The 18,419-nt window shown below is 37.8% G+C and overlaps 1 protein-coding gene across 12 annotated transcripts in view; it reads right to left on the bottom strand.

Annotated features, from left to right (window-relative positions):
• The window catches only part of NUP98 (nucleoporin 98 and 96 precursor), a 98,740-nt gene that overhangs the window by 61,629 nt on the left and 18,692 nt on the right, over window positions 1-18,419 (bottom strand). For 7 of the 12 annotated variants that reach the window (XM_036427946.2, XM_036427947.2, XM_036427944.2 and 4 more), the window contains 4 exons: window positions 18,004-18,184; window positions 16,253-16,416; window positions 8,865-9,002; window positions 6,648-6,786 (listed from right to left, as the gene is read on the bottom strand). In XM_036427946.2, coding sequence (XP_036283839.1) covers window positions 6,648-6,786; window positions 8,865-9,002; window positions 16,253-16,416; window positions 18,004-18,184 — 622 coding nt within the window. The remainder of the gene's footprint in view (window positions 1-6,647; window positions 6,787-8,864; window positions 9,003-16,252; window positions 16,417-18,003; window positions 18,185-18,419) is intronic. The other 5 variants (XM_036427945.2, XM_036427936.2, XM_036427942.2 and 2 more) reach the window with 2 other exon arrangements.

Here is an 18,419-nt window from a genome sequence, read left to right as displayed (position 1 = left end):
AGATAATGGAGAGTTGTATAAACCACCCTCCTTCACTATGACCCATCATTTAGAAAAATCCTAATGCCCCTGTAAATTCCACAGTTCTCCCACAAACACACCTACATCACATTACTGCTATTATTTCTCTTTTGTTCATATATGTCAACACTGTTTCTGCACTCTTTGTGGAGCTACATAACAAAAAACCTAATGAACATATCATTAATGTCTTTCATAAGAGGAAAACAATATTCAATGATTGGCCAGCAAACCTTGTTGGTAAAAGTCTTTTTTAAAGATATCATAAAGAGGAACAAATATAAAAGATTTACAGAATAAACAGAGTATCTTGGAATGTATTACAGTATCCCCTACTAAGATTATACACTGTAAGATCAATAGCTGGATTATTATCTCAATAAAAGGATTAAGAAAAAAAGTTGAATTTATACAATTTGAGAACAAATTTCTAAAGTCTTTTAAAAATCCAAGCAGTAATCTGACTTCATCTCAATATTTAATTCACACACTCATTAAATCTTTTTAATTGTGCTAATTAACAGCATTGCTACAAAAACGGAGTACTGCTTACTCAAGCACAATCAATCCTTTTAGAAGAAAAAAAAAATGGCTTGGCTGGCATGGCTCAGTGGTTTTTTGTATACCTATGAGTCAGGAGGTCCCAGTTTGATTCTGGGTCAGAGCACATGCCCATCTTGCAGGCTCAATCACCAGTAGGGGGCATGCAGGAGGCAGCAACTTTGCAAAATGTCAAAAATATTTGGGTAATAAAATATCACTGATGTTTCTATCACCCTCTCCATTCCTTTCTGAAATCAATAAAACTATATCTAAGGAAAAAAACGTACTTGGAGATATTCTTTTTGAGTTAAAAATTTAACCAGAAAGTATCATCCATACCCATAAACAGCAGAAAACAAAATATTTTTGAACTACCTCAAACCCACAGGAGGGATATAAGTCCCAACTTACACTGTTTATACCACACATTTCCTCAGATTCTTACTGACAAGTTTATCACCTCTGTCATTTCAAACAATTTTTACAATTAAGAACAATTACTTAATTATCAATTAATTTACGACAAAGGAATCAAGAATACACAAATGGGAAAGTATAGTCTCTTTTAATGAATGATATTGGGAAAACTGGACAGCCACATGCAAAAGAATCAAACTGGACCACTATCTTACACCATACACAAAATGGATTTAAAATTTCAGCGGGGAGGGGAGGAGGATCTGGGGGAGATAATAGATCAACTGAAGGACTTGTATCCATGTATATAAGTACAACCAATGGACATAAAACTCTGGGGAGGGAGGGGATGTGTGGGAGGGAGGGAGGGGGGAAAAATCAATAAAATATGTAAAAAAAATAATAATAAAAAAAAGAAAAAAAGAAAAAGAAAATAAAAAAAACAAAAAAAAAATAAAAATAAAAAGACTTAAAGCACAAGACCTGAAACAAACTAATTCCTATAAGAAAGCACCTGAAATCTGTCTTGGTGATGATTTTTTGGATCTGACACCAAAAGCAAAGGCAACAAAAGCAAAAATAATCAAGTGGGATTACATCAAACTAAAAAGTTTCTATATAGCAAAGGAAATCATCAGTAAAATGAAAGGCAACCTACTACTACATCGGAGAAAATATTTGCAGATCATACATCTGAATAAATGGTTACTACCCTGTTTCCTCGAAAATAAGACAGTGTTTTATATTAATTTTTTCTCCCAAAGTTGCGCTAGGTCTTATTTTCAGGGGATGTCTTATCTTTCCATGCACTAGGTCTTATTTTCGGAGGATGTCTTATTTTCAGGGAAATACGGTATCCAAAATACATGAAGAACTAATTCAACTCAACAGCAAAAAAAATCTGATTAGAAAATGGGCAGGGAATCTGAATAGACATTTTATATAGATTTGGCTAACAGGTACACAAAAAGAGGTGTTCAACATCACTAATTTCCAGTAAAATGCAAATCAAAACCACATTAATTATCACCTCACAACAGTTAGAATGGCTAACATCAAAAAGGCAAGAAATGCCCTAACAGGTTTTGCTCAGTGGATAGAGCATTGGCCTGTAGACTCATGGGTCCCAGGTTCGATTCCGATCAAGGGCATGTACTTTGGTTGCGGGCACATCCCCGGTGGGGGGTGTGCAGGAGGCAGCTGATTAATGTTTCTCTCTCATCGATATTTCTAACTCTCCTTCTTCCTTCATCTCTGTAAAAAAGTCAATAAAATATATTAAAAAAAAAAAAAAAAAAAGGCAAGAAACAAGTATTGGCAAGGACATAGAAGAAAGGGCACCACTGTATGGTGTTACCACTATGGAAATCAGGATTAAAGTTCCTCAAAACATTTCAAGTAGAACTGTCATACAGCTCAACAATTACACTTGCAGATATTCATCCAAAGAAAATGAAAAAACTACCTCAAAAAATATATGCATCCCATGTTCATTATTTACAAGCAGAGGCCCAGTGTACAAATTCGTGCACCAGTGTGGTTCCTTGGCCTGGCCTGCAGAAATCCCCAAGGGGTCATGGATTGTAAGAGGGCACAGGTCAGAATGAGGGACCTACCGGTACACGACCAGGGCCAGCGAGGGACTGTGGGAGAGTTCCAGGGTGTGTCCAGCCCATCTGACCCGTCCCGGACCCCAGCAGCAAGCTAACCTACCAGTCAGAGCATCTGCTTCTTGGTAGTCAGTGCATGTCATAGCTACTGGTAGAATGGTCACTTAGGCTTTTATGTGTGTATGTGTGTGTGTGTGTGTATGTATATACAGATGGACAGAATATTATTGAGATAAAAATACAATAAAATCTAGTCATCAACAAGGTAAGATTTGGGGGCATTATGCTAAGTGAAAAAAGTCAAGTCAGACAGAAAAATACAAATGCAACATAGTCTCATATGTAGAATCTAAAAAATAGACAATACATAATATTCAACTCATAGATAGAGAACAGATTGGTGGTTGCTAGAGGTGGGGGGAATAGGTGAAACAGGTAAAAGCGGGGGGTTCAAAAACTGCAAATGTCCGGTTATAAGTCATATGGATATAATGTACAGCATAGTGACTAAAGTTAATAATACTGCCAAAACTGGTTTGGTTCAGTGGATAGAGCATCAGCCTGTGGACTGAAAGGTCCCGGGTTCAATTCTGGTCAAAGGCATGTACGTTGGTTGTAGAGAAATCCCCAGTAGGGGGTGTGCAAGAGGCAGCTGATGGATGTTTCTCTCTCATCGATGTTTCTAACTCTCTCTCTCTCCCTTCCTCTCTGTAAAAAAATCAAAATGTATATTTTTAAAAATACTGAATTGCATATTTGAAAGTTGCTAAGAGAGTAAATCATAAAAGTTCTCATCACAAGAAAAAGAAAATTTTGTAACTATGTATGGAGACAGGTATTAACTGGACTTACACTGGTGATCATTTCCCAATACATATAAATATTGAATCATTAAGTTGTATATTTGAAATTAATATAATTATACCTTAAAAAAATCAGCTTAGCCAAGACCGGTTTGGCTCAATGGATAGAGCGTTGGCTTGGGGACTGAAGGGTCCCGGGTTCGATTCCGGTCAAGGGCATGTACCTTGGTTGCGGGCACATCCCCAGTAAGGGGGTATGCAAGAGGCAGCTGATCGATGACTCTCTCTCATCGATGTTTCTAACTCTCTATCTCTCTCCCTTCCTCTCTGTACAAAATCAATAAAATATATTTAAAAAAAAAAAAAAAATCAGCTTAGCCCTGGCCAGGTAGCACAATTGGTTAGAGGGTTGTCCCAATATGCCAATATTGTAGGTTCAATCCCTGATCAGAGCACATATAATAAACCAATGAATGCATAAATAAGTGGAACAACAAATTATGCTTCTCTCAAATCAATTTTTAAAAAATGTTTTTATTTTTGAGAGAGAGAGAGAGGTAGAGAGAAAGAGAGGGAGAGGGGCAGGGGAGGGAGAAAGGGAGAGGAATAGAAACATCAATGAGGGGGAAACATCATCTGTTGGTATCCTCCTGCACATCCCTACTGCGGTTCGAGCACACAACCAGGAATCAAACCTGTGACCTCGTGGTTCCTGGCTTGACACTCAACCACTGAACCACACTGGCCAGGATCTCTCAAATAAATTTTTAGAAATAAGCTTTAAAAAAGATGTCTACGACAGTTAAAGGAGCTATTTGAATACAAAAGCAGCATAGAAGAGCCACCAATTTATTGCTAAGTACCATCTTATCAATACCCAAAGGATCCTTCTCTTTAAATCTATCCTATTCATTCAGAAATTCAGACATTATCAGAGTCACTTAAGCTTATCCATAAGTATTTACCAAGAAAATAAGCTGATAACTCTAAAGAATAACTGAAGGATCTGGCAACACCAATTAATTGCAGCAGGTATCTTAACCTTTAACAGTATGGATTAATCACTATCAGAATGAAGCACAATTTAATAAAAAGGGGGGAAAATGAAGCACAATCCCAAAAAAGGCAATTCAAATTCAGCATGTAAGCTGGTGGGAAACATCAGATAATGATGAGACCTTCCATTTTCAAATCACTGAACATGAGTAAAAACAAAAAAATCTCCACATAAACCCAAAATATGCAATCCTGGAATAATATCAATACATTTCTGTAGTCTACACAAATACTAAGTCAGATAGAAGTAACATTTGATTTTGTGCTACAGAAAAAAATATGACCTTAGCTGGTTTGGCTCAATGGATAGAGTGTCGGCCTGTAGACTGAAGGTCCTGGGTTCGATTCCCATCAAGGGCACAGGCCCACGTTGCAGCGATGATCTGCAGTACGGGGCATGCACAAGGCAGGCAATCAATGGTTCTCTCTCATCATTGTTGTTTCTCTCTCTCTCCCTCTATCCCTCTCTGAAATCAATAAAAATATATATTAAAAATAAATAAAAACATTCAATACTTTTTAAAAAAAAGTATGCATTTTCAAAAGGAGTAAAAATGGTTCTTGGGAGGGCTAAAATGGTCTTGAATGGCTCCTTGGGGAAAAGTGATAGTGACTTAAAAAAAAAAAAAAAAAAGGATGAAAAGCACTGACACTGACTTATTGCTTAAATATCTTTCCCATCTTAATTCTATAGATAAAAACAAGTACACAAAATAGATGCCCATGTTAACCAAGTCTACTGCCTCAAAACCTTCCTTTCATAAAGTACAACCAAAAAGAATTACAGTTGGAATGATAATCATTACTAGGAGCAATCAAGCAAAAGAAGTTACAAAATATATAAATATTAGAATTGGTACCTGACAAGTACCTATCTACTTTACTTAGTTCATATTTCTGTAAAAACATATAACCTTTTAATGGACGATTACGATAGTCCTTTTCTCCAGAATGTTACAAGATCATTTAAAAACTCACTGAGCCCTGGCTGGTGTGGCTGAGGTGGTTGGAGTGTCGTACCATAAACCAAAAGGTGGTGGGTTCAATTCCCAATCACAGTGTGTAAGGGAGGCAACTGATCAATGTTTCTCCATTCCTCTCGGAAATCAATTTTAAAAAACACACCATCAACAAAAGAGACTCATTTAGTAGCTAAAAATAATAGTATGTCCATAATTCTGATTTCTCATTTTGTTGTTTTGCATTGGCATTGTTGTTGTTATTTAATAGCCAGAGTTTTGCTCTTGACATTCAAGTTTTGAAAATAACATGTATGTGGTTTAATTTAAAAAAAAACAAAAAAAAAACATTCATTGAAAACTATGTGACTACTGATCTATGGCAAATAGCCATACCTTTGCACTCACGCCCCACTGGATATCCAGCACCTAATGATGTTTCTGAAATCCTTAGCAAATATTTAAACCACTATTTTGTGATAAAATGAACTTTCCATTATCTGATTTAACACAATAATGTTGAATTTGTTTGAAAATTTAATTTGATAATTATCGGAGGCATTTAACATAATACTGTATAATGTTTCCTTTAAACGGGTTCTAATTTTTCCAAAGAAAAGTTTAGGGCTTGTTTTGTCAATTATTGTTTAATCTTATTTGAATTTTCAGAATCTTTTACAATGAACATGTAATAAAAAGTAAAGCTTTCTGCAACTATAACTAAAAAAATCCGCAATATCAAAAAGGTCTCAAATCATTAAATCTCATAAAATGAAAACAAAAAACATTTAAAACAAGAATCATGAAATTCTTGTTTCTATGCACTACTTCCCTGTTTGAAACCTGGCCTAACAGAATGTATTATCTCCACCAATTTTGTTCCATTTGTGTTTTCTCAACTACTGATTTAAAAAATTAATCCAAAGAAAATGATGTGTCCTAATTTTGAAAAAAATCTATCTCCATTAGAGAACTTTCTGCAAAGTACTGCTGCATGTGCTGAATGGCCCATTTTATCCAAATCAGAGAGTACAAACATATATGAATGAGGAAAGGCAACTGAATATCTCTTGTATCTCAACCCATGTCCATGATTTTAAATCTATCCCTCTCGTACTGACATCGAGCTATGGCTTACCTGAGAATTTTTAAATATTCCCAATCATATGAATCAGGAGAATGATGTGTGGTATAGTCAGTGTAACTTTAAGAGAGCCAAACCTGCTTTTTATATGTACCAAAATTGGAAGTGTTTGTATTGGTTCCTAAAGTCAGGGTTGGTTTGTTACCAAAGAGCCCGCCACTGGTTGTACCAAATGAAGGAGCACTGGTTGTGCTGGTTCCAAATGTAGTAAGCTTGTTATTGCCAAACAGGGTCTAAAAAGAACAGAATATAGGAAAAATTTTTAGTATAAAAAATAGTAAATAGAGGTTAACTCGAGTATGCGGGATTGGGTGGAAAGTAAAGGAAATCATTTTTATAAAAAAGATAAAAGGAGCCCTGGCTGGTTTTGCTCAGTGGTTAGAGCATAGACCTACAGACTGAAGGGTCCTGGGTTCAATTTCGGTCAAGGGCACATGCATGGGTTGTGGGCTGGATTCCCAGTGAGTGGGGGGGAAGGGCGGATGCCAAGGAGGGGCAGCATGCAGGAGGCAGATCCATGGTTCTCTTTCATTACTAATGTTTTTATCTCTCCCCCTCTCCCTCTCTGAAATCAATAAAAATGTATTTTTTTTTTTTTTTTTAAGATAAAAGGAGTGCCAAAACAGGTTTGGCTCAGTGGATAGAGCATCAGCCTGCAGACTGAAGGTCCCAGGTTCGATTCCAGTCAAGGGCATGTACCTTGGTTGCGGTCACATCCCAGTAGGGGGTGTGCAAGAGACAGCTGATAAATGATTCTCTCTCATCGATGTTTCTAACTCTCTATCCCTCTCTCTTCCTCTCTGTAAAAAAAAAAAAAATCAATAAAATATATATATAAAAGGAGGATGAATAAAGACTAGCAGAATCCCAGCTGGTTTGGCTCAGTGGATAGAGCCTCGGTCGGTGGACTAAAAGGTCCCAGGTTCCATTCCGGTTAAGAGCACATGCTTAGGTTGTGGGCTCGATCCCCAGTGGGGGGGCATGCAGGAGGCAACTGATCAATGATTTTCTCTCATCATTGATGTTTCATTCTCTCTCTCCCTCCTCCTTCCCCTCTAAAATCAATTTAAAAAATATTTTAAAAATTTTATGTTAAAAAAAAAAGACTAGCAGAAAAGTAAACTAGTCTGAGCAACATTAACATTATGAATACTGCCTCAGAAGTTAATGGAAACCCCTCAGCAAAAACAAGTTTTCAGAGAGGCAAAGAAAAATAATACAGGAATCAAATATATTTTTAAAATCTGTAACAGAAATGTATCATGTATTTAATTAGACAGTAGAAAAGAAACAAGTATAATAAAAAACGTAAGCATTCTATAAGTGAACCTTCAAAACATTAAGAGAAAGAAATCAGTCACATTATACGATTCCATTATATGAAATGACCAAAATAGGTAAACCTATAGATAGAAAGCAGGCCTGAGGTAATTGGCAGCAATGAGAAGTGATGAGTATGAGGTTCCTTTTTAGGGTGGTAAATATGTTCTAAAATTGACTGTGGTGATAATTTCACATTCGGTGACTATAATAAAAGCCACTTAATTGTAAACTTTAAAAGGGTAAATTGTGTAGTACATAGATTATATCTCAATAAGGTTATTTAAAAATAACTTTCTCAGGCATTATATAACTTTCACAATTTTCTCACCTCAACTAGCTAACCAAAGAAATAACAGATTCCAATCTTTATAAAATCAGAACTACATGTTTTAGAGATTTTTATAAATTTACCCACACAATGTTTAAAGCTTTTTATAATGGGTATACTACAGGCTGACTGCTTCATACTGATTCTCATACAGTTTCAGTGGTAATCAAGAATTTACTATTGTTTTTAGGTCAAGCACATTCTAAAATTGTAATTTACTTAAATAACATGGAAAATAATTCAGTTAAGCCTTCAGCAACATGAGAACTGTAAAAACACCAACAATGAATAATTTTACCAATACCAAAAATACTTAATTCTCAAATATCACATCAACTTGTCACCTAAAACAGGTCAGAACAAAAAGTTAAAAATTATCTGATTTAAGAATGAAAGCTTCTCAATTTAGACTCAACAATTTAAATTAAAAAGTTAGAGGGTAGTTTGCTATCAAAAACTGCACACAAGCATTGAGGTAAAGAAGTTTAAAAAAAGAACTTACTATTTGAAAAGTAACCTATTCAAGTTACCTAATAACTTTTCAGTATCAAATCACATAATATACCCAATAAAATAATTGAAAGACAGTCAAATCATTTTTAGAAATTCCTTTAACAGATTTAGACACCTCTTCATATTATAATTAAATGTATAACCCACCGAACCAACAGCACCAAATCCAGTATTGGTCTGCCCAAAGAGACCTGTTCCTGTTCCAAATGCTGTCCCAGTGCTGGTGTTTGTAGCTGTCCCAAAAAGACCTCCCGGCTGTGAGGCTTGGGTTACTCCAAATAAACCCTGCAAAAAGTAACCTAGATTAAAAGATGTCCTACAGTAATCAGATTAAGTGTCTTTCTTAAATTAGTAATAGTTGACTTTTTTAGTTCATGTGATAAGTACTGTCTTTAACATTCTATATAGACCATTTCTTCACAACAACCCTAAAAAGCTGGGCCATTTTCCAAAAGAAAATAAACCTCAGAGCAATCAGTTTGACTAATATGTCACAGCTACCGAGTGGCAGAACCAAATTTCAAATAAGCAAGGCTTGTATCACCCAATGATTAAGATATTTTACTTACACATTAGTTTACAAAAGAAAGTTACTGTATTAATGGACTATTGTTGAAGTGACAACTTAAAGTAGTGTTTTTAAACAGTTTCATTGAGACATAATTTACGTATCATAAAATTTACTCATTTATAGAAGACTATTTAATGGTTTTGTGTAATCACCCTCACTCTCTAAGTTTAGAATACTTTTATCACTATAAAAAGAAACCGCTGGGCCTGGCTGGTGTGCCTCAGTGGTTGAGCATCGACCTACTAACCAGGAGGTCAGTTTGATTCCGGGTTAGGGTACATGCCTGGTTTGCAGGCTCGATCCCCAGTAGAGGGAGTGCAAGAGGCAGCAAATCAATGACTGGTGTTTCTATCTTATCTCTCTCCCTCTCTCCTCTCTGAAATCAATAAAAATAAAAAAAATAAAAATAAAAACCCAACCCATTAACAGTTACTGCCCTCCCATTCCTAGATAACCAATCACTAATCTACCTTCTGTTTCCATGGATTTGTCCATTCTGAACATTTCATATAAAGGAATGATATAAAATGTGGTATTTGGTGAATGGCTTCTTTCACTTAGCATGTATAAAGATCCATCCATGTTATAGAATATATCAGAATACTTCACCCTATATTATCCTAATAAAAGGGTAATATGCAAATAGACCGAACAATTAAAGCATAATATGCTAATGATATGCTAAGGATGCTCAACTGCTCGCTTGACATGCACTGACCACCACGGAACAGATGCTCTGACCAGGACTGAGCAAGATGGGCTAGGCACATCCTGGAACTCTCCTGAGATTCCTCCCCAGCTCAGTTGTGCACTGGTGGGGTCCTTCAGCTAGGCCTGCACACTCTCGCAATCTGGGACCCATCGGGGAATGTTAGAGAGCCAACTTCAGCCCGGTCCCAGAGGCCATTCCCCTTGGGAGAGCGCCAGACGCAGGGCTATTGGCTGGTGAGCGCTGCTGCGGCAGTGAGGATCTCTCTCAGCCTGCGGCAGGTACAGTGGGGCCAGGATGAACAGGAGCAGCAACCTGTAGCAGGTTGGAGCTACAGGCTGTGTTGGGACTGTGGGTTTAGGCCCAATCCCTGCAAGCCACCCAGAGGGACCCCACCCATGCACAAATTTGTGCACCCGCCCTCTGGTTATCTATATTTATAAAAAGCCAGTGACTGGAACGCTGGAATGACTAGTAGCTATGATGGCCACTGCAGTGGCCAACCGTCCATCACGGGTGGGGCCAACTGGAACTCAGCCCTGCATGAATTGTGCAATGGGCCTCTAGAGTGTGAGTGTGTGAGTGTTTGTGCGTATATATCATACTTATTTATCCATTCATCATTGATGGACATTTGGGTTTTTCCACCTTTTGGCTGGTATGAAAGTCCTGCTATAATACAAGATTGTGTATAAGCCTTTTGATGTTTTAAATGTTTTTACTAACTTTTAAAGCGAGGGAGAGAGAGAAAATCGAAGATTGATTGGCTGCCTCCTGCACGCCCCCCTACAGGGGACTGAGCCTGCAGCCTGGGCATGTGAGACAACTTGGTACACGGAACAATGCTCCACCCACCAAACCACACTGGCTGGGCTATATACAAGTTATTATGTTTTCATTTCTCTTGGAGAAATATCAAGGTGTACAACTTGGTATTTATTCCTGGTATATATGGTAACTCTGTTTAACATTTTTAGGAAGCACCAAACTGTTTTTCAAAGTGATTACATATATGAGAGTTCCAAAATCTTTGAAGTGGTATCTCATTGTGGTTTTGATATGCATTTCCATGATGACTACTGATTATCTTTTCATCTACTTATTAACCATTTGTATATCATCTTTGCAGAACTATCTAATCAAGTCTTTAGCACCCCCCCCCCTTTTTTTTTTTTACTTTGGGCACTTTAAAAGTTGTTTTGTTACTGAATTATAAGCATTCTTTACACATTCTAGATGCAAGTCATTTATAAGATATATGACTTGAAAATATTTTTCCCATCTTCAGGCATTCTATTTGTTTTCATGCTAATAAACCTTCGATCCACAAATTTTTTAATTTTGATAAAGCCCAATCAATTTTTTTAATTTGCTGCTTTTGATGTTAAATCTAAGGAACCATTGCCTAACTTCTTTTCCTCTAAGAGTTTTATATTTTAGCTCTATATTTAAGAACTTAATCTATTTCCAATTAATTATCTCTATTGATTTCAGAGAGAAAGGGAGAGGAAGAGAGAGATAGAAACATCAATGATGAGAGAAACTGATTACCTGCCTCCTGCAAGCCCCCTACTAGGGATCAAGCCCGCAACTTGGACATGTGTCCTTGACTGGAATTGAACCTGGAACCCTTCAGTCCACAAGCCGGCGCTCTTATCCACTGAACCAAACCAGTAAGGGCTATTTTTAGTTAATTTTTATAGTTACAACCATGGTGAGAAGAAACAGTACAACTTCATTCTTTTTGCACATAGAAAATTAGTTGTCACAGCACTACTTATTGAAAAGATTATTTTTTCCTCACTATAGTACCTTGTTATCTTATTGAAAGTCAACTGTCGATCAACCAAAGGACTTGTATGTATGCATATAAGCCTAACCAATGGACACAGACACCAGGCGGGTGAGGGCATGAGTGGGAGGCGGAGGCCAATGGGAGAATAAGGACACATATGTAATACCTTAATCAATAAAGAAAAATAAGCGGATACCGGTTTGGCTCAGTGAATAGAGTGTTGATCTGTGGACTGAAAGGTCCCAAGTTCGATTCTGGTCAAAGGCATGTACATTGGTTGAGGGAACATCCCCAGTAGGGGGTGTGCATGCGGCAGTTGGTCGGTGTTTCTCTCTCATCAATGTTTCTAGCTCTCTATCTCTCTCCCTCTCTGTAAAAAAATAAAAAATAAAAAGAACTGCATTTCTTTTTTTCTTTTTTTTCTTTTTAATATATTTTATTGATTTTGTACAGAGAGGAAGGGAGAGAGACAGAGAGTTAGAAACATCGATGAGAGAGAGTCATCCATCAGCTGCCTCTTGCACACCCCCCACTGGGGATGTGCCCGCAACCAAGGTACATGCCCTTGACCGGAATCAAACCCGGAACCCTTCAGTCCCCAAGCCGACGCTCTATCCATTGAGCCAAACCAGTTTCGGCAAGAACTGCATTTCTTAAAAATAAATAAAGTCAACTGTCTATAAATGAGAGGGTTTATTTCTGGACTCTCAATTCTGTTTCACTGATCTATGTGCATAATATCATGTCTGTACCGCACTGTATTTTTAAAAAATATTTTTATTGATTTCAGAGAAGGGAGAGGAAGAGATAGAAACATCATTCACTGATCTGCTAACTCCTGCTTGCCACTTACTGAGAATGGAGCCCACAACCCAGGCATGTGCCCTGACCAGGGATCGAACCCTTACCGTTTTCCAAGCTTTCTTCTTTTTCAAGAATGCTTTGGCAATGCTAGGTTCCTTTCTAATTCTTTTTGATTCTTTATATCGTAAAACTGTGTCAAACACTTTCTCTGCACCTAGTGAGGTGATCATGTGGGATTTGTATTTTATTCTATTTCTATGGCTTATTATACTGTCACTAGAGGCCCAGTGCACAAAATTTCATGCACTCAAGGGTGTCCCTCAGCCTGCACCCTCTTGTAGTCTGGGAGCCCTCGGACATCGTTAGTGCTGCCACGGAAGCAGGAGAGGCTTCCACCACTGCCACTGTGCTAGCCACCATGAGCCTGGCTTCTGGCTGAGCAGTACTCCTCCTATGGGATTGGGCTGAAACCTGCTCTCCAACATCCCCAGAGGGGTCCCGGATTGCAAGAGGGCACAGGCCAGACAAAGGGACCCCACTGGTACACAATCAGGGCCAGAGAGAGATGCAGGAGGTTGGTCAGCCAGGAGGGACCGAAGGAGGGCTCCAGGGCATGTCTGGTCCATCTCACTTAATCCCAATTGGCTGGACCCAGCAGCAAGCTAACCTACTGGTCGGACTATCTGCCCCCTGTGGCCAGTGCATGTCATAGTAACGGTTGAGCAGCCTTAGCATATCATTAGCATATTACACTTTGATTGGTTGAACACCGACTGGTCAACTGGACACTTAAATATTAGGCTTTTATTATGTAGGATATGCTGAGCCAACTTTTCTGGGATAACTCCCATCTGGTCATGGCATATAATCCTTTTTAATATACTGCTACCATTTGCAAGTATTTTGATGATTTTTTGGAGTCTAGCTGTACTTTTTTTTTCATCAGGCAGTTTCTCTAAAACTCTGAACGTATTAAAAAAATTAGACAGACCTGGTAAATTCCAGGAATTCTAATAAAAAAGCATACCTTGAATTACCTTTGACATTATACTTTCCTAAAAGAATCCCTAGATTAAAAACTAGTAATGATGTAAAGACTTTCTCTTTTACTTTACTTTCTACAAAGAAACAGCATCTACCCAATATGGCTCTCAGATCTGGCTCTCCCTTTATTTTAATTAACTAAACTTCTTTGCCCAACTCTGCTTAAGGAAAAAAACTAAAAGAAAATTTTGAATATAGCCAGTAATTTATAAGTCTTTTCTCCTATAATCTACAGAATGGCTGGAGTCAATGCCCTGAAGTGTGGCTTTCAGTTGGCAAACTGTAGCACACCCAGCTGCTCTTAGTGATAAGAAAATATGCTCAGAAAAGATAAGTGACTTGCTCTAGAGCCTCTCAATGAATACACAGAGCCTAAAATACAATCTATGCATCAATTACTCAACTATTTTGCTCTCTTCCCATTACTACATACCATCAATCCTTAAGAAAAGTAGTACAGGTAGAACTTGCTTTGACATGATAAAATCCTCATTGCTTAGCTCTATAAATATCACCTGGAGTTACCAGGTGTCCCAGTTACTAATGAGAATGTTTTGTGTGTTTTTTTCATTTTTTTATTAAATTATTATCTGTGTACATATTTTAACACTGCCCCCCCCCGAGAATGTTTTTTAATAGATGGAATTACACATATATTGATATATATGCGATATGATATGTATGCTATTTTGTTGTATTAACAACAAGCTTCAAAACTTCATATGTCAAATTTGCTGAAGGTGTTAATATCACAGATGTTTTTATGCTTAAAAATGTCAAATTTCATGCCAAAAAAAAGCATTTACAGTAAGTTTCAATTCATTACTTTTATTTTGAAGAAAAGTGCTGCTGAAAAGTTATTGAATAATTTGGGAAGCTTATGGTGAACATGCGCCATCTCAAGCTACTTGTGAATGCTGGTTTAAATGCTTTAAATGCGATGATGATTTTGATGTTAAAGATAAAGAATATCCAGGTCAACCAAAAAGTTTGAAGACCAACAATTACAAGCATATTGGATGAAGATGCATGTCAAACTCAAAATAACTTACAGAAAGAGTAAATGTAGCTCAGGAAACAATTTTTGATCATTTACAAGCAATGGGAAAGATTTTAAAGAAAGGAAAATGGGTGCCATATCAACTGAACGAAAGACAAATGGAAAACCGAAGTCATCAATAAAATGTTGCTTCAATGCATGAAAGAAAGTCTTCTTTGCATTGAATTGTGACTGGCGATGAAAAGTGGATTTAGCCCTGACCGGTTTGGCTCAGTGGATAGAGCAATTGCCTATGGACTCAAGGATCCCAGGTTCGATTCTGGTCAGGGGCATGTGCTTGGATTGCGGGCACATACCCAGTGGGGAGTGTGCAGGAGGCAGCTGACTGATGTTTCCGGCTCTCTATCCCTCTCCCTTCCTCTCTGTGAAATCGATATATTAAAAAAAAAAAAAGTGGCCAAAACCGGTTTAGCTCAGTGGATAGAGCGTTGGCTTGGGGACAGAAGGGTCCCGGGTTCGATTCCGGTCAGGGGCATGTACCTTGGTTGCAGGCACATCCCCGGTAGCAGGTGTGCAAGAGGCAGCTGATGGATGACTCTCTCATCGATGTTTCTAACTTGCTATCTCTCCCTTCCTTTCTGTACAAAATCAATAAAATATATAAAATAAAATAAAAAAGTGGATTTATTTTGAGAATCCCAAACACACGAAATCATGGGTTGATCCAGGTCAACCATCAACATCGACTCAAGGCCAAATCACTTCAGAAAGAAGACAATGCTCTATGTTTGGTGGAATCAGGCAGGAAGGTATGGTGTATTATGAACTTCTAAAACCAGGTGAAACCATTAATACTGATCGCTACCAACAACAAATAATCAATCTGAACCACGCTTTGATTGTAAAACAGCCAGAATGTTCCAGAAAACACAGCAAAGTAATTTTGCTTCATGATGACGCACCATCACACATTTCAAAACCAGTTAGAGACACATTAAAAGACCTTGCCTGGGAAGTTTTAACCCTTCTGCCATATGCACCATATCTTGCTCCTTCAGATTACCACGTGTTCCGATCAATGGCACATGCACTTTCTAAGCAGCACTTTAAAATGTACAAAGAGCCGAAACCGGTTTGGCTCAGTGAATAGAGCGTCAGCTTGCGGACTGAAGAGTCAGGGGTTCAATTCCGGTCAAGGGCATATACCTTGGTTGCGGGCATATCCCCGGTAGGGAGTGTGCAAGAGGCAGCTGATCGATGACTCTCTCATCGATGTTTCTAGTTCTCTCTCTCTCCTTTCCTCTCTGTAAAGAATCAATTAAATATATATTTTTTTAAAAAGCTTTATTTAAAAAATAAATGAAAATAATAATAAAATGTACAAAGAAGTGAAAAATTGGGTCTCTGAAATGACTTGCCCCAAAATAAGAAAAGTTCTTTTAGGATGGTATCCACAAATTACCTGAAAGATGGGGGAAATATGTAGCTAGCAATGGACATTATTTTGAATAAAGCACTTTTGAAGTTTCCCTTGAAATTATAGTGTTTACTTTGATTACAAAATCCGCATTACTAACCGGTACACCTGGTATGTAAGGGCCTGTTTTCTTACCATGGTGTTGGTGCTCGGCTGTCCTATGGTGCTGGTATTACCAAAGGAAAAGCCAGTGTTCTGGGTGGTTGTGGCCTGGGCAAATGGTTTGTTGAAGAGGCTGGTAGTTTGCTGATTCTGTTGGCCAAAGAGACCACCTGGATTTGTTCCAAATCCAGTTGTACCTTTCAGGAAATAGAAATGAAGAATAAATGGAGGGCAAAAGACCCTGAACCTCACATTATCCAGTTACTACAACAGACTTATTATATGGATTACATATCTCTATTGCCCTACTCAAAATGAATAACTGTTTCATTTTCCATCCTTTCACCTAACTCCAGATTTCCTTCAGACTTAATTCTTAGAATAATACGGACTCCAAGTGATCTTCCTTCTTAAGCCCATAACTTTCTTCTACATTAGAAGAACACATGCTACATTTGAAGTCTATGTGTGCATTTTAACCTTGTTACACTAAGTTGTTGTTTTTTTCAGAACAGAGGCTTTCTCTTTATATCAATATATTCAGCATAGGATTGTGACATGACAATACTCAAAGAATATGTGGTTAAACGAAATCACAGAATACAAAGACTGAAGAGAATGTTAAATGCCACTTAAAATGTGTTTATTAGTGTATTTTTTGGGGTGTGTATATAGATCCCTCTAGAAATCTATGAAAAGTCTATCTTTTGCTATTTTTCCTGAGGCAAACTGGTGGCTTAGTGAGAGAAAGAAAAGCTATTTGGTTACAAATACTTTTTAAAAATTAGTTCATAAACTTTATATCATGTAGGTGTATATTTATAAAGTAATTTACTAATTACCCTAGACTTCTTTCACACCTCACAACAAATCAATCTATTAGCAAATCCCACTAGTTCTATAGTCAAATAGTCATTCTTACCATCTCCACAGCACCATTCTCATTCAAGCCACATCATCTCTCATGTAAATAGAGCACTAGCTTTTTAACTGATTTGTTTCCACCCATGTCCCCTTGCAATCCACTCTTAATATAGCAGCTACCAGAATGATCCTTCACTCACAATCATATGTTACCTCACCAGCCCTAGCTGATATGGCTCCGTGGGATATAACGTGGGCCCTGGTTAAAGGATCAATCCCTGCCCCTGGTCAGGATGTGTGTAGGAGGTAACCAATCGATGTGTCTCTCTCACATATATGTTTCTGTCTCTCTCTCTCCTTCCCTTCCACTCTCTCTAAAAATCAATGGACTGGCCGGTTTGCTCAGTAGTTGAATTTTGACCTATGAATCAGGTCATGGTTCAATTCCTGGTCAGGGCACATGGCTGGGTTGTAGGTTCGATCCCCTGTATGGGGCATGCAGAAGGCAACTGATCAATTATTTTCTCTCATTGAGTCTCTCTCTCTCTCTCTCTCTCTCTCTCTCTCTCTCTCTCTCTCTCTCTGTCTCTCTGTCTCTGTCCCTCTCCCTCTCCCTCTCCCTCTCCCTCTCCCTTCCTCTCTATGAAATCAATATATTAAAAAATAAAACCAATGCAAAAATATACTTGGGTGAGAATTAACAACAAAAAGTTACTTCATCAGTAAAGCCCTCTTTAACCATCTTCATTTAAAACTATATGCCTCCCCACCTCCCCCAAAACACCAGGCCCTCCTCATTCCTTCAGCATCCCTGAATTTTTTTTTTTTCCAATAGCACTTATGACGTTATTTTTAGTTATGGTTTACTTTTAGTTGTCTGTCCCTCCTCAATATAGCCCAATATGATGTCAATTGCTTACTAGTTCCAAAGGCTGATTTGTTCTGACCATATGCAAAGCCTGAATTAGTAGTGGAGGAGCTGAAGAGTCCTGTTGCACTAGACGTGGCTGGAGAAGACCCAAACAAGCCAGTTGTGGTACCTGCTCCCACCTGGTTCTGGGGGCCTTTCCGGTTTGCCTGATAATCCTCTAAACGAAGTTCCTAGATGGAAAACATATTTCCAATCTTACTATGCATCCAAAAATTTATTTAGGAAACTTACACCTGAATATAGTATTTAAGTTCCATAGTCACACAAAAACCATGACTAGAAAACTGAAAACTACAAATGACATTAACTTATTGTCATAAGAGAAAACATTCTCAATCATGTATAATGGACATTAAAATCTATACCATTTTTTTTCCATAAAAGTACAGGCCAAAAAATCAACCC

The sequence above is a fragment of the Pipistrellus kuhlii genome, unplaced genomic scaffold (assembly GCF_014108245.1).
Source record: "Pipistrellus kuhlii isolate mPipKuh1 unplaced genomic scaffold, mPipKuh1.p scaffold_m20_p_9, whole genome shotgun sequence".
NCBI lineage: Eukaryota > Metazoa > Chordata > Mammalia > Chiroptera > Vespertilionidae > Pipistrellus > Pipistrellus kuhlii.
This window is presented reverse-complemented; position numbering and strand designations above follow the sequence as displayed.